Genomic DNA, 16185 nt, shown 5'->3' with positions numbered 1-16185 from the left:
GAGTCTGACTTAGCAGCGAGTTCATAAATATTTTTTGACTGAGTCGTTTAAAAGATCCAGTTCATAGGAGTCATTTGTTAGCTAAGTAGACATCGCAGCCTGCAAATCTTGCAGCATGCACTGTATAAAGTCTAAAAGCTGTTTAATAATTGTGGCATATGAAGCATATATAGAATAGCATATATAGAAAATAGCATATATAGAATTACCTATAGCAGATCTATACAGGTGGAGCTGGGGAAGGTGGAGGGTTTCAGAGAAACCCTATAGTCTAACTGTTGTTCCAAACCCGTTAGAACTTTGTTCATCTTCGGAAGACAAATTAAGATATTTTTAATGAAATCAGATAGGATTTTTATTAGGGCTTCACAACGATTAATCACGATTAATCGTTTGCAAAATAAAAGTGTGTGTTACGTAATATGTGTGTGTTCTGTGTATAATCATGTATATATAAATACATGTATATATTTAAGAAAAAAATTATATTTATATATAAAATATATTTATATGTAATAAATATATATATATATATATATATATATATATATATATATATATATATATATGTATGTATATGTTTAAAAATGTATATATTTCTTAAATGTATACATGTATGTGCATGTATTTAAATTTACATAATTATTATACACAGAACACACACATATATTATGTAACACAGACTTTTATTTTGCAAACGATTAATCGCGATTAATCGTTGTGCAGCCCTATTTTTTATCTTCCATAGAAAGCAACAAAATTACTACATTCAAGGTTCAGAGGAATGTTCCGCGCTGAGGAGCCGTGCTAATGATGCACAACCCACGTAAATACATTGTTTGTGCGCAAAACAAAGCAAAAGTAACAACTACACTGTCAGTCTCCTACACAGTTGACACAGTGAATGCAGTGAAGCGCTTATTTTTTTTTGTTTTTGCGCACAAAAGTATTCTTGTCGCTTCGTAACATTAAGGTTAAACCACTGTAGTCCCGTTGACTATTTTAATGATGTCTTTACTACTTTTCTAGATCTTGAATGTGGTAATTTCATTGCTTTCTATGGGAGGAAAAAAAAAAATCATCACAAATATATTAATTTGTGTTCCGAAGATTAACAAAGGCCTTATGGGTGTGGAACGACATGAGGGTGAGTACTTAAAGCTGCTAAAAAATGTACTAAAAATGATCCAAAATCAATTTTTGAGCAAGTACATAACCAGCTGGTGTTCAAAACTATCTCCTTACCTTAGCCCGATTCACATCGGTATGCTTATAATAATGTTTTATAATTTGGATGGTTCTGGTGGGTTTTCGAAGGAAATTTGAGCATGCAGCCGTTCGTCTTTGCATCATTACATCATATCACGTGCGATGCTGCTGGTAGCGGATCATTTATAGCCTTTTCTCACAGCAGCTGCAATAATTAAACTTAGCATTTTGATGGTGGATTGTAATCCAGTAAGGTCCAAATGACAATCATCAGTGATTCACCCGTAGTCAAAAGCAAAAGACGTCGGACTGCGGAGTGGCTACAGAAATTGAAATCTACAGGTAACGCTAATACACACTAAATACACATAATCATGCATTGCTGATGTTGTTAACATTAACAATTTAAGAACAAAGTATAAGAATAATAATAATTTGCACAGTTTGACGTGATCCGAGCTAAGCGATCGTTAGATTTAATCATCATTGTCAGCACGATTTATTGTAGGCCTAATGCTTTTTTTCTCAGTTGGTCAGAACAAAAGTGTCATACATGTTACTTACTTGTTCAGCTGATATTTTCCGGTGAAAATTCTTATTTTGGTCATACTTCCAAGACGTAGAATCTGTGTTTCCGAAGTACCGATGTGGCGACTGACACCAAACATTAGATTCATCCGCGCTGAGGAGCCGTGCTAATGATGCACAACCCACGTAAAGATGATAATTCCGCAAATAACTGCAATTGCAAGTTTCAAACAGAGATGGCGACAAAGAGGCAAAACTTAGACTGCAGCTTTAATGACAGAAATTTCAATTTTGGTTGAACTAACCCTTTGTAAATATCAGTTGCGTTAAGGACCCTTCAGCCTGAGCCATCAAAACCCATTTGTTTGCTCAAATAGTCAATAAGACACGTCAACACTATTGACAGTTCAATCTCATCCAATGTAATCTACTGTGAGTGCCTGTCTATAAAAAACACACCAAAGCAAGACAAAAAGATGGAGAGTGAGGTAAAGAAAGAATAATAACAGTTATTTTAGCGCCAATCTGCTCTCTGGCCTCACTCCTACTGTGGGCACGGACCGTAATTACAGGTCACCACCAAGATGATTCAGTAATTACAATAGCATCGACGCGGGAACACAACTGTGCATGTGCGAGCATGTCGTCTGATGCATAATTCATGCCTTTGATGGTCCTTACAAAAGTGTAGTACGGCTTTGAAAACTCGCTGTAGTGGCGGTTATGCAAATTGCATCCGCGTAAATGGCGGCAATGCTTCTAGCAGTGTCGAACACAATCATATGGACGTAAACATCACAGCAATTTATCAGACATCCTAGTTGTTCTGTGAGAGAGAAGAGGACGCGCGGGGGGCGATTTTAATAGACGTGGCGTATTTCTGTGTGTTTTAGTGTGGTGATGATGGCTGGTGTGTGTGAGGGAGATTTAGTGCTGCTGGTATTAATTGCTCGTCTCTAGTTTGGCTTCATTCTTCTACTGCTGTTGACTGATTAGAAAATTGCTTCCAGTTGAAAGAATTGGATTCCATCTCTATTTCTCTCTCCCTTTCTTAAAACATGTACTCAGCTCATTTTCTGCCAGACATTCCACTCTCACATGCTCTTTTTCCTTGGTTACATTTATTTTTATTTGCGTTCTTCATTCTCTTTACCTCTGACCGTACACGCACTCGCTTCTGTGGCTCTTATAAAATGTGGAAGGAGGTATTTTGGATTTTGGTTTGGCGTACAGTAGTGTTTCATTATAGTTATTATAATGATATTAGTAGGTCTTGGACAGCTTTAAGACTGTCTTCAAATGAGACCAATATGTCTCTGTCTCGCTCTGTCTTACTCTCTTTCTCTCATCCTGACTTTCTCGTTTTTTTAGTTTAATGCATTTTAGTGGCATGATAGATCATTTACATTCATAGTGCCAAACCATTTGAAGCTTAAAAAATGTTTTATTCTATTTTATGATTTAGTTTAGAAATAAAGGCAAGGAAAAGGAAAAAGGAAGAGTTATTTTTATTTTTTTTAATGATTGATAAACTACAATGCTGATTTATTTTATTTTATTTTTCATTATTTTATTTATTTTTGAAATAAAGGCAAGAAAAAAAGAGAGAAAAAATAATATATATATATATATATATATATATATTTTTTTTTTATGATTATGATAACTACAACACTGATTTATTTAATTTAATTATATTTTATTTTGGCAGACACTTTTCTAAGTGACTTACAAATAAAACAAAGCCATTCATCTTAAAGTGATTGATTTTATTTTTTATTTTTTCGTTTTGTTTTAGAAATAAAGGCAATGAAAATAAAAAAGGAAGAGAAAAAACATAATTTTTAATGATTATCAGAAATACTACAAAGCTGATTTGTTATTTTATTTTAATCTTAAAGGAACACTCCCCTTTTTTGAAAATAGGCTAATTTTCCAGCTCCCCCAGAGTTAAACAGTTGAGTTTTACCGTTTTCTAATCCATTCAGCCAATCTCCGGGTCTGGCGGTACCACTTTTAGCATAGCTTAGCATAGTTCATTGAATCTGATTAGACCGTTAGCATCTCGCTTAAAAATGACCAAAGAGTTTTTATATTTTTCCTATTTACAACTTGACTCTTCTGTAGTTACGTCGCGTAATATCATTGCACTGCTGCACCCATGGTACGGCAGCAAAGTTCCTTGATTATTACGCCGGAATGAGAGTATAGTCTAGAAAATCGCAACTTTTCATTTTCCGTCGGTCTTAGTACACGATGTAACTACAGAAGAGTCAAGTCAAGTTTAAAAAGGAAAATATCGAAACTCTTTGGTCATTTTTGAGCGAAATGCTAACGGTCTAATCATATTCAATGAACTATGCTAAGCTATGCTAAAAGTGGTACCGCCAGACCCGGAGATCGGTTGAATGGATTCGAAAACGGTAAAACTCAACTGTTTAACTCTAGGGGAGATGGAAAATGAGCTTATTTTCAAAAAAAGTGGAGTGTTCCTTTAATGAACATTAGGAATACTATTATGTTGTTACTACTTTAATACTCTCATACTATTATACTCTTAAACAAAGCAGTGATTGGTTTCTGAGGGTGTCTCTCTCTGTCTGTCTGTCTGTCTGTCTCTTTCACAGTGATCTCTGACAGACCTCCACCCATCGTCCGCCAGGGTCCCACCAACCAAACAGTGGCTGTAGATGGGACGGTGGTCCTGGGATGCCAAGCCACCGGCACGCCGACTCCCACCATCCTGTGGAGGAAAGACGGGGTCCTGGTGTCCACCCATGATTCTCGACTCAAACAACTCGACACGGGAGCCCTGCAGATCCGTTACGCTAAGGTACGGTGGCTCAGAGGGGTCGGGACTACATCAAAGCCTGACATATTTATCATGCAGATTAATGTACAGTAACAGGGGACATGACTCCGGTTCATGAGAACCATTTCCTTTCATGGATTTATAGCTTTGTAACTCCTCTCTGACCCCTATGATGCATTAAAAACGCTCATGTATGGAGGTTTGAGCATGTGTTCGTTTGGTGCACCAAACCAACTTGTTCTCGTAAAGTACTGTTTCCCTTGTTCGGTTTTCCTTAGTAACAGATTTTTTATGGAATTTTCCATTCCAAGCACACCACACAGAACAACTATTTACAGGGAATCGTGAGCGGTTGTGTTGTGCTGCTCGTCTCAGACTCAGCGCCTCTCTTTTTTGCTTTTATTAATATTTTATTCATGGAGGTTTCTGAATGCGGCAGGATGGTTTATTGGATGCGGTTAACTGCTGTTTCTTTCTGAGCTCAAGTTGGCAGATCTTTTTTTGAGCAGTTAGCTGTTTTATTCAGAATATCTGAGACAGCACTGCAGGTTTCACTGACAGAATCAAAAATCACAGCTTCCCGTATAAAAATATTGTTTCTTGAATTCTTTTTGCACTTGTTTGGGTAACATTTCCGCATACCACATATTTTTATTAGTTAATTTGTTTATTAGCTTATTTTATAAACCTTATTCACAAGTTAATTTGTGAGAATAAGTATTGAAAATGACAATTCATAATTCAGAGGAAAAACAAGTTTATTTTTTACACTATTGGCATTTTTTAAGCATAAATCTCACTAATTTTGTGTGAATACTTAACGGTATAGTAAGCCATTTCTGAAAAACGCAGTTAAAAGTAGATCAGACACAGGACCAAAACACACTTGTAGCCATTCAGCAGTAAGGGGCGTGTCCACTCATTAGGGGCGAGGTGCCTGTGTTTCATAGCGTGTTTGTGAATTTGAGGGTGGAGCTATAAAGATTGGGGTGTGATACTTTCGGGTATGGGCGTGTTTGCTTTTGCGGATTTCAGATATCAACAGCGTTTCTCAGAAATTGCTTACTGCACCTTTAAAATCTCATTAATATTTAATATAATGCATCATATTTCATACAGCATTTTGCTTCTCAAGTAAATTAATCTTGTTTTAAGGATATTTAGATATTTTTTTATTAAAGGATTAGTTCACTTTCAAATGAAAATTAGCCCAAGCTTTACTCACCCTCAAGCCATCCTAGGTGTATATGACTTTCTTCTTTCTGATGAACACAATCTGAGGTATATTAATAATTATCCTGACGTATCCAAGCTTTATAATGGCAGTGAGCGGGATCAATGAGTATGAGCTGAAGAAAGTGCTTCCATCCACTTCCATCTTAATATATGAAGAGTTTCGTTGCAAAACGAGATAAATCCATTTTTTTAATTTTTCAAAAATCTTGTTTTTTGGTTGTGCATTCCAATTAATATCAATTCAACTGCAGTTGGTTTGTTTTGATTTAAACCTTCATAACTTGAAAAATACAGCTAAGTAGCACCATAAAACAAAATAATAACATGATAACATAATAATAAACATGTTTTGACAAAAATGTTAAAAACGGATTTATCTCGTTTTGCAACGAAACTCTTCATATACTCCCGGGGATTATAGAGGCTTTCTGAAGCGAAGCGATGCGCTTGTGTAAAAAATAAATCCTTATTTAACAAGTTATGAAGTAAAATATCTAGCTTTTGCCAGACCGCCTTCCGTATTCTACTTACGAAGAAAGTGTAAAACTCTCGCAGTGTAAAACTCTCGCAGTTCAAAAAGATTACACGACACCAGTTCCGTTTTTTCCGTAATTTGAATACGGAAGGCGGTCTGGCGGAAGGTAGATATTTTACTTCATAACTTGTTAAATATGGATTTTTTTTTTTTTTTTACACAAACGCAATGTTTCACTTTAGAAGGCCTTTATTAACCCCCCGGAGCTGTGTGGAGTGTGTTTATGATGAATGGATATGGATGGAAGCACTTTCTTCAGCTCTTACTTTGTGATCCTCATTCACTGCCATTATAAAGCTTCGATGCGTCAGGATATTTATTAATATTTCTACGATTGTTCATCAGAAAGATGAAAGTCAGATACACCTAGGATGGCTTGAGGGTGAGTAAAGCTTGGGGTAATATTTATTTAAAAGTGGACTAATCCTTTAAAAAACTAGACAAAAATACTATTTTTTGATTTGCAGCATTTTTTTTCTTAAATCTTTGTTTCCAGGTTTAAACTAGATGTTTTTTATCCCATATTCTGAGTGTGGTCTCGTACTTTTGGGCCTCACTGTAAATAAATAAATAAAAAAAAATACAAGGGTCTAAAAGTATTGATGCAGTATACACCTATATTGATATGATTAAACATCTTTAAAGGTACAGTACGCTATGCAACTTATTTTTCAAAATTAACAAAATTGAAATAAAGATTCAATACATTAATCCTTGTGTTTTTGTCTTACCCTGATTCGAAATGGTTAGACTGTTATAAATGTTTATAAATGTTATTTTTGACTCGACAGGATGGTTTTCGTTGGAAATTGTGCATATGCGTCACTCGCCCGTGCATCTCGTCATATCCATAAATAGAGAAAAGTTGCTTCGCCTACTTTGACACGTGTCTGGTGTGGCTGAGGTTAGTTTATACAACGAGTGAGAAAGAAATCTCCAACCTTCGGGAATCGCCCGTTTTAAAAACCAGTGAACAGGAGAGTCTGCTGACAAAAAGAGAACATGGCAGAGCTCGTAATAAAACAAGAACCAACATTAGCTTGGCTTTTTGGAGATTTAAAATGTCGTAAAAAGAGATGGCATTTTTATTACTCAACAGGTAATTTTTATTAAAGGTATTGTATTGAAGAGATAAATTGTCATATGTAGCTATCTAACAGAGTGAATTGTGAAGGGTCATTTCATTATGGTTGTTGTAGAGCTGTGCTGGAATTTATTTTCAAGGAAGTACCATGTCTATTAATGGGTAAAGCTACAGTCTACGTCTTCAGCTAATCAGCTTGAGATCCTTTCCATCTAAACTGGTTAAATCTCTTAAGCCTAGTAGTGAATGTTTCATGAGCAGTAGGATAACCATATTCATTCACACAGTCACGCAGAACTGAAACGCAACCAAAACAGTGTTCTTCCGCAAAATGCATTCAGTGTTTTTAACCGTTCGAGGGCCAAATGTTACAAAGTGCACCTTTTTAATTATCAAAATTTGATAATGATTGCAAAACAGTCTTTGAAGGTTTGTGCTTTTGTACATGTGTGAGTGGACATAGACATACATGTGTGCAGTACTCCATAAGACAGGCTTTCCTTTCATCCCTCACTACAGCACAAACATCATCTCACACAGAGACGGCCAGTGTTCAGAGAGCTGTCAGTCAGCCTGCAGGTTTTGATGTGCGAACACACACTCCCGCTGTCACCCCCCGTCAGCAGCGTGGAGTTACACACACCCTCCGAACGTGAGCGAGGGGGAGGGGAGCGTTTCCTGTCACAGCACACACACACACATATATGAACGCCTGGGTTCCCCTGCACAGGGGTCAGAGGTCCCCGCAGTGTGGGCTGTCAGAATGCGACTTTAATTAACGTAGATGTCTCACTTGACGACGTCTCGCTTCTTTTAAAGAATAGAGGAGAGATAAAGCGAAACGAGGAGATGCATCTCTATCTGTTGCACTTCGGGCGGTCCGCATTAATGAACATGTCATTAAGCGAACACTCAAGATAGACTGTCTGTTGCCTGTGTAAACTGACTGACAAGATCGGCTGACATGTTCTTAAATGTGTCCTTTTTTTTCCTTAAGATATTAGCATACACCAACGTCACATCATACAATTACTATTATTGTCACTCTTTTCCAAGAAAGTGATGTCTAGGGACATACATGTAGATGTTCTTATATGTCTGTCTGTCCTTATTTTCTCTCTCAACAATTTTTGTTAATACTTATTTATTCAGGTTACCTAGTATGTCCTCCAATTTTCTTTCCAGATGCTAGTGGTGCAGAAACTGCACACATAACCTTTAAATATTATATTGCTGTACAACCATCTAATAATCATCTAAACCATCTAAAAAACAGCTTTTCATACATTCTGGATGTAGAAAAAACATTATAAATGTGTATGCAAATATTTGCATTTATAGAGGTTTTTTCTTCTTTCAGCTGGGAGACACTGGCATGTACACCTGCACCGCGTCCACCCCCAGCGGAGAGGCATCGTGGAAGGCTTACCTGGAGGTGCAAGGTATGGCCAAGAGACAAGGCCATAAGATAACAGTGGAAGGCACTGAGAAACGAACGGCAGGAAATTAAGTTTTAAATTGAGTTTGAAATTAAACCTTCCTCTGGCCGTAATTGGTTTTCATTGTTTCTTGATGTAAATTTGAGCCACTGCACTACCCAAAAAAAAAAAAAAATTTCCTTTTTCAGTGTTTTTGTTGTCCTATAAATAACTGAACATATTTAAAGCAAGATACATTTATATTCTAGTGGGTGAGAAAACTAAATGTAATTCAAAAGGAAAACTAATTTATTTACCCTATTGGTAAATATTTTTTCTTTCTTTTTTTAAGGACAAAACTCATAAAACTTTTTCATGTAATATCTCCTATTGCATATGGTCTTAAGCTTCCCAATACATTTATCTTGATTTTTTTTCTGAGGAAAAAAAAAAAAAAAACATACACAGATGAGCCAAAACATTACGACCACCTGCCTAATACGCTGTTGGTCTTCTGCGTGCTGCCAAAGCAGCGCCGACCCACCGAGGCATGGACTGTACAGGGGCTTTCGCTCCGGAGGAATATTTTCATAGTTCGTAGAACTATTGGCGGAAGTAGCTGCTTTTTGCCGTGTTCGCACCGCAAGAACTAGGAACAATTTTAGTCATTTTACTCCTTTTGGTGAAACTAAATTAGCTCCTACTTCAGAGTAGGGTCTAACCCAGCACTATAAGAACTACCACTGACACAAGTGTACGTTGATAGGCCAAACGCCGACACCCAACATTTTTAAAAAGCTGTGTATGTACTCCACGAACATGGAAAACAGTGATATTGGCATTTACCTGTTGTCTGCAGTGTTGTGTTCTTTTCTCCGCCTCAATGAAATGCATCACTGTAAGTTGACATAGGAGATTTCGTCTCTTAGCCCCACTTTTTACTCTTTCGGTCATGTAAATTGTGATTACATTCCCTCTCCATTATCACAAAACTCACGACACAACAAACACAACTCCAATCACGGCATCCTCCATCCACCGGTTGTTGACGTTTGTAAATGCTGCTCTTAAAGACGCTGCTGTCTGCCGGTGCAAATTCAACCAGGAAATTGGCCTGGTGGACAGGGGGGATTATTTCTCTGGGAACCACACTGGTGGCTGGTTCCTGTGACAGAGTTCCTGTAAGTATTCGGTTTGAAAGCCTCTTACAAGAAAGCTGAAGGTCTCCTGTGGTGTCTGACACCAAGACTTTAGCAGCAGATCCTTCAAGTCCTGTAAGTTGTGAGGAGGAGCCGCCGTGGAACGAACTTGTTGGTCCAGTACATCCCAGAAATGCTCAATTGGATTGAGATCTGGGGAATTTGGAGGCTGGGGCAACACCTTGAACTCTTCATTATGTTCCTCAAACCATTCCTGAACAATGTGTGCAGTGTGGCAGAGTGCATTATCCTGCTGAAAGAGGCACTTCCACAACTTCTTCCACTGCTCCAAGGTCCAGTTCCAACTCTCATCTGCCCATTGTAGGCACTTTTGACAGTGGACAGGGGTCATCAGGCATCTTTACTCCTGCCTATTTCTCCTGCATCCAACGAGCTGACTACAAGAACATATTGTTCACATACCATCTAAACTACCCAGACCTTAATATGTGGCCTTGTTGATGATATTCGCTTCACCTCTGACTGGTCATAATGTTTTGGCTCAGTTTTTTTGGTGTAATCCAGAGCAGTTGCACAGGATGACATGCTTATGTGTGTGTATGTGGCTTTGTTTCAGAGTTTGGCGCTCCTGTTCAGCCTGGCCGACCCACAGATCCAAACCTCATCCCTAGCGCTCCTTCCAAACCAGAGGTCACAGACGTCAGCCGCACCTCTGTCTCTCTGTCCTGGAAGCCCAACCTGAACGCTGGAGCCACGCCCACATCTTATGTGATAGAGGCCTTCAGGTGACATCATCAGTTTTGACTGTATACTTATTTGTCATTGGTTGGTTTGGTTGTACAAGCGTGTGTTTTACAAGCATTTGTAAATACAGTTCACAAGCTAATAGGGGTTGTGTAAATACCAAGTCCATTTGCTGCAGCATGTCATAAATACCCATGTCCGTGCTTTCCTGTAAGCCGTGTGTTTTGCGGTAACCTCATTGTTTGGTGTTTGTAGTAACGATATTTCGATATAAAGTTTGGGCTGCAGCAATTTGCAGGATAAATACTCATGTTTGATTTGTGTGGTATGGATGGCAGCCATGCGGCGGGCAGCAGCTGGCAGACGCTCGCGGATCACGTGAAGACGGAGAGCTTCGTTCTAAAGGGTCTGAAGCCCAGCGCCGTCTACCTGTTCCTGGTGAGAGCGGCCAATGCGTACGGCTTGAGTGACCCCAGCCCCATCAGCGACGCTGTCAAAACACAAGGTCTGCTAACCTTTGACCTCAAAGACGAGTACCCTGTCACGTTTTAAATTTTTACATTAATTTTTCACTGTTTTGTGTATTCTGGGGTATTTGAAATGCATGTATGCTTGTGTGTTTAGAAACATATAATATGCATATACTACATATTTTTTGTGTGGTTTGTATTTATGCAACTAGACATCCCACCAACCAGTCAGGGAGTGGACCATGGCCAGATCCAGAGGGAACTAGGAGATGTTGTTATTCACCTCCACAATCCCACAATTCTCTCATCATCCTCCGTCAGAGTCCAGTGGACTGTGAGTGCCGCTACATTTTCTTTTAAAGCGACAGTTCACACACAAATGTAAATTTAGTTTAGTCACAACCAATGTTGGGGAAAGTTACTTTTAAAAGTAATGTGTTACAATATGACGTTACTCCCTAAAAAAAAAAAAAAGTAACTAGTTATGTAAAAGTTACTAATTAGTAACTAAGTAACAGGAAAGTAATGTTACATTACTTTTGCGTTACTTTTTCACATTTGTGCTGGGCTTCCTTTTTTTTAATAACATAAAAACTCTTATTTTGGCAATTTAAAGGCCCTTTCACACCAAAATCTAAATGAATAAGTCTCAGGCTGAAGGAAATTTACACCCGTACAGTAGAGGTCGCCACTCAGACAAAGCTTTCAGCTGTGCTGCTATTCTGGATCGCAGAAGAACAGGATGCATGAGAAAGTTTAATGCTAGATAAACACAAATGTGATGTTTATCTAAAATCATTTTTGCTAATTTGTATGGTTGAATTGGATCATATTCACATATATATATATATATATATATATATATATATATATATATATATATAGCGTAATATTCTGAGTTTTGCATGTTCACATTTATGCTAGAACAACAATAGCCATCACACAACACCTCTGCACTTACTCATGATTTCTCTCAATATGGGGACAGGAGAGGATTTATCCTCAATAAATGTGAAAACAAAGTAACTTGCATAACTTATTTGGAAAAGTAACACAGATATTTTGTTATAAAATTAAAAGTAATGTGTTACATTACTCGTTACTTTTAAAAGTAATCTGGTTACTTGTAATCTGCATTACTTGTAATGCGTTACCCCCAACACTGGTGAGTCAGAACTTGGCACATGATATCCAGTTTAACTCAGTATTTTTTTTTTTATTTTCCAGTGAAATACTGTATCTAAACATCCTCAAAGTAAGATATACAGTACTTACTTGAGAATCAAAATTGTGTACAATAATAAGATTTATTTAAAGAGAATTTTTCTTCATTGAAGTTTATTTTTCTTTACTCACTGGCTTTTTATCTCATTTTAATCATAAATCTCACAAATTTTATGATAGTGAACAAATGAATGAAGTGTTAATTGTGTGTTCAAACATCTGAAGTTGAGGTTAAATCCGTACTAACTTCCACCTCACGAACACATGCACACGTGAAAAGAAATATTCCCAGCATGTTTCTTTTTAACATTTTGGGTTGTTTGCACTTTATACGTATTTAATCAAAAACAGCTGAAACGACATCTGCTTTTATTGGGGCGGATCAAGAATTGATTAAAATCTTTACAAGCGTGTACAATTCTCCTCTCTCCACAGCCATATGGACTGATCCCAGTGCTGAACACCTCCGATAAAAAAAATCATATAAAAATACCTTCACATAAAAAGTCAAATATGAATCTTCAAATTTGATTTTTGCACATTAAACATTATGTATATAAGTTCCCCTTACTCCACAACAAATTCAATTTAACAGTATTCAGAACAGAACATAAATATACAGTGGTGGTCATTGCAAACAATGTTTATTATAAATGCCTAAACAAATGTATTTAAATAATTTAATATTTACTGTTTACATGAAACTGAAGTACCATCAAGTCACAGCATGTTTTAGATGATAAAAAGTGACTAAAATATGGTATGTATTCATCTTCATAAGTATTTATAACCAAAGTTATAGTACATTATAATACTTACCTACTGTATGTTGATAAAGATGTCTGATAATAAAGCAGTTTAGCTAACCATACACAAAAACTAAAAACTAGCTTTCTTCAGAGCATCCATGTGTCTTTGTCATGGGTAATGCTAATGTTAATTAATAGCAGGCATTTAAAAACATCCAAGTGGTTTTGTCCTTAAATGTACCCATGTTCTTTCATTTAGGTGGAGCAGCAGTCTCAGTACATTCAGGGCTATAAGGTGATGTACCGGCCGTCCCCTGAGGGCGCTCAGCAGCGTGTGGAATGGGCCATGTTTGAGGTTCGAACCCCGGGGGAGCACAGCGCAGTCGTCCCCCAGCTCAAGAAGGGCGTGACCTATGAGTTCAAAGTCCGACCTTTCTTCAATGAGTTCCAAGGCACCGACAGTGACATCAAAGTGGGCAAGACCCTCGAGGAAGGTGAGGAGAGCTTTCCGCCATCTGACCATGTGCTCTGTGTGCTTTAAAGCTTAATGTCCCATGATTCCTTTCTCATTCGCTTCACACAAGTCAAATGTGATATGACAAATGTGATTTGCTGACAAAATTTGAGTCAGTTTTTTGGCACTTGCTTGGCTATTAAAATGACTGCTTAGAAGAACATTTGTTGCCTTGCATGTGTGAATATTTGGCTTGCGTACAACTTTTGACTCAGTTTATATGGAAGCTTGTTTCCACCACGGAATAAAAAAAAAATAAAGATAATTGCGACTCTTTATCTTACAATTTGGACATTTTTTTTCTCACAATTGCGTGATATAAAGTTGCAATTGTGAGTTATAAGGTCATGATTGTGAGCTATAAATGTGCAACTAATTTTTTTTCTCGCAATTCTTTTTTTTCTCACAGTTGTGCGTTTATATCACGCTATTCTGAGAATAAAATAGTAAGAACAAAGTCAGAATTGTGAGATAAAAAGTCCATTTTTATTTTTATTCGGTGGCGGAAACAAGCTTCCATTAAGTTTATAATACACAACATAATATATTTTTACATTTAATTCATAAACAAATAAAATAAAAAATTAATTATAAATATTTTTGCATGCACACTCCTTGGCGAATTCGAAAACTCTTGCTTCCTGCATTTGTGCCTGGGTGCAATGGATAGACATTAGTATTATTTTTGGGTTATTTCGATCACGTTTACAGGCTACATTCTGGCTTCCCGCATGCCCACGCAGACCTCTAGCATAAGAAAGACGTCCGCCTGCATTCAGTAGTTCTCATTTATGTTAACGTGTGGTCTGTGGCCCATGAGGGAGGGCAAAGCAGGCCATTTAAAAAGCTTCACGAAAGCCAAGCAGCCAACTAGAAGCCAAAAACCGAAAGCTCAAACAACTGCTGTGCTAATTGTTCTGAGGGTGTGTCCGACTGTGGCTCTGGAGAACGGCAGCGATTTGGTTTGCTCCAACTTTTCCTGTCTGTGCGCCTGTTTTTGTTTGAAACGCAAATTGAAATGACGGCAAACGCAAAACAAATGTTTCACTCCAGGGCTTTGTGTTAAAATTCGTGTATGAATTAAGTGGATAATAGTTATGTGAAGTACAGTGACAACATTCTGAGCTCAAGTAGTCGTTCTGCTGGCATCTGGCACTGGGGCGGCCGAATCATGTTGCTTGGCAGTCGCTGCTCATTATTTAAGTGCACTAATACCGCTGAGTGTGTACTATTAAAATGAGGGCTTACATGTGTTTCGGAGAACACACACATACATAAGCTATTGCATGCAGACGTACAGTATAGTCCATATGCGTGTGTACAAAATGTATTATATGTATGATGCATGGAATCTGCATGCATATATATATATATATATATATATATATATATATATATATATATATATATAATATGTGCATAATTGAAGGTGTTAAGAACACGTGTATATTGTAAGGTGTGTGTGTAACATCCTGCTGCTGTCTCTTATCGCAGCTCCCAGTGCCGCTCCCAGGGGGGTAACCGTAACAGGAAGCGGAGACAACGGCACAGCGATACTGGTATCCTGGCAACCGCCCCCAGAGGAGGAGCAGAACGGCGTGGTGCAGGAGTATAAGGTACGAACGAGAGGAAACAGACAATGAAAGAGGCAGACAAAGAGAGTGTGGAAAAAAAAAACAATAGAATGAAGGATGGAAGTAGGAAGTGGAAAAGGAAATTATATTTACTGGATTACAGTCCATTCATTTTATGATGTGCTGGTGAATGAATGGAGAGAGTTTAGTGGATATTGGTTTGATTTTCTTTGAGGGGGATTTAGTTGTTGTGACATGCTGCCATCTAGTGGTTAAAATGGGGTGTTACCACAACATTTGCCAGACAGATGTGCTCATAGACAGGATAGGATAGAGGGTCATATAGGGTACTTTCAATATCCTGGTTAACAATATGCCAAAACATTCCCTTATAAGCATATGTGTGTGTTTGTGTGTGTGTGTGTGTGTGTGTGTGTGTGTATATATACTATAAAACTGCCATGTTGTATTGGTGGTCTTTTTGACAAAATATCCTTTTGACTGATTAGTAAAGTGCCAAAATGTTCCCTTACAAATGCTACGTTATTTTTCTTAAGATGATTTAGTTTAAGAGTTATAAATTAGATTTTTATTTGTAGTTGCTTTGTGTCTTTTAGTGTCTGTTTTGCTAGTAAGTACAATTGCAGTGTGACTAGACATACAATTATAATTGCGGCAGCAATTTCCCAGCGTACCCTTCATTCTTTATTCTCTTTCTGCATGTCTTTATGTGCTTTTCTTGTCCAAACAAGATAACAGAGCCCATCTCATACGATATTCCTCTCAAGCGCTCAAATTTTAATGGGTTTGCGGCATTTCAGCATTTAGTTCGTAGGCATCGGCTGATGGGAAGAGGCGCGGTTTGAGTCGTTGAGTCCCAGTTAATTTTCCAGGTAAATGTTTTCAGGCAGTATAAGGAAAGCTAGTG

At 37.6% G+C, this 16185-nt stretch overlaps 1 protein-coding gene across 3 annotated transcripts in view; it reads left to right on the top strand.

Moving 5' to 3' along the window:
- The window catches only part of robo1 (roundabout, axon guidance receptor, homolog 1 (Drosophila)), a 251938-nt gene that overhangs the window by 210680 nt on the left and 25073 nt on the right, over positions 1–16185 (top strand). For all 3 annotated transcript variants that reach the window (XM_067366369.1, XM_067366367.1, XM_067366368.1), the window contains 7 exons: positions 4365–4570; positions 8765–8846; positions 10599–10767; positions 11065–11231; positions 11409–11530; positions 13429–13663; positions 15178–15299. In XM_067366369.1, coding sequence (XP_067222470.1) covers positions 4365–4570; positions 8765–8846; positions 10599–10767; positions 11065–11231; positions 11409–11530; positions 13429–13663; positions 15178–15299 — 1103 coding nt within the window. The remainder of the gene's footprint in view (positions 1–4364; positions 4571–8764; positions 8847–10598; positions 10768–11064; positions 11232–11408; positions 11531–13428; positions 13664–15177; positions 15300–16185) is intronic.

This window comes from Chanodichthys erythropterus, chromosome 17 (assembly GCF_024489055.1).
Source record: "Chanodichthys erythropterus isolate Z2021 chromosome 17, ASM2448905v1, whole genome shotgun sequence".
Lineage (NCBI taxonomy): Eukaryota > Metazoa > Chordata > Actinopteri > Cypriniformes > Xenocyprididae > Chanodichthys > Chanodichthys erythropterus.
This window is presented reverse-complemented; position numbering and strand designations above follow the sequence as displayed.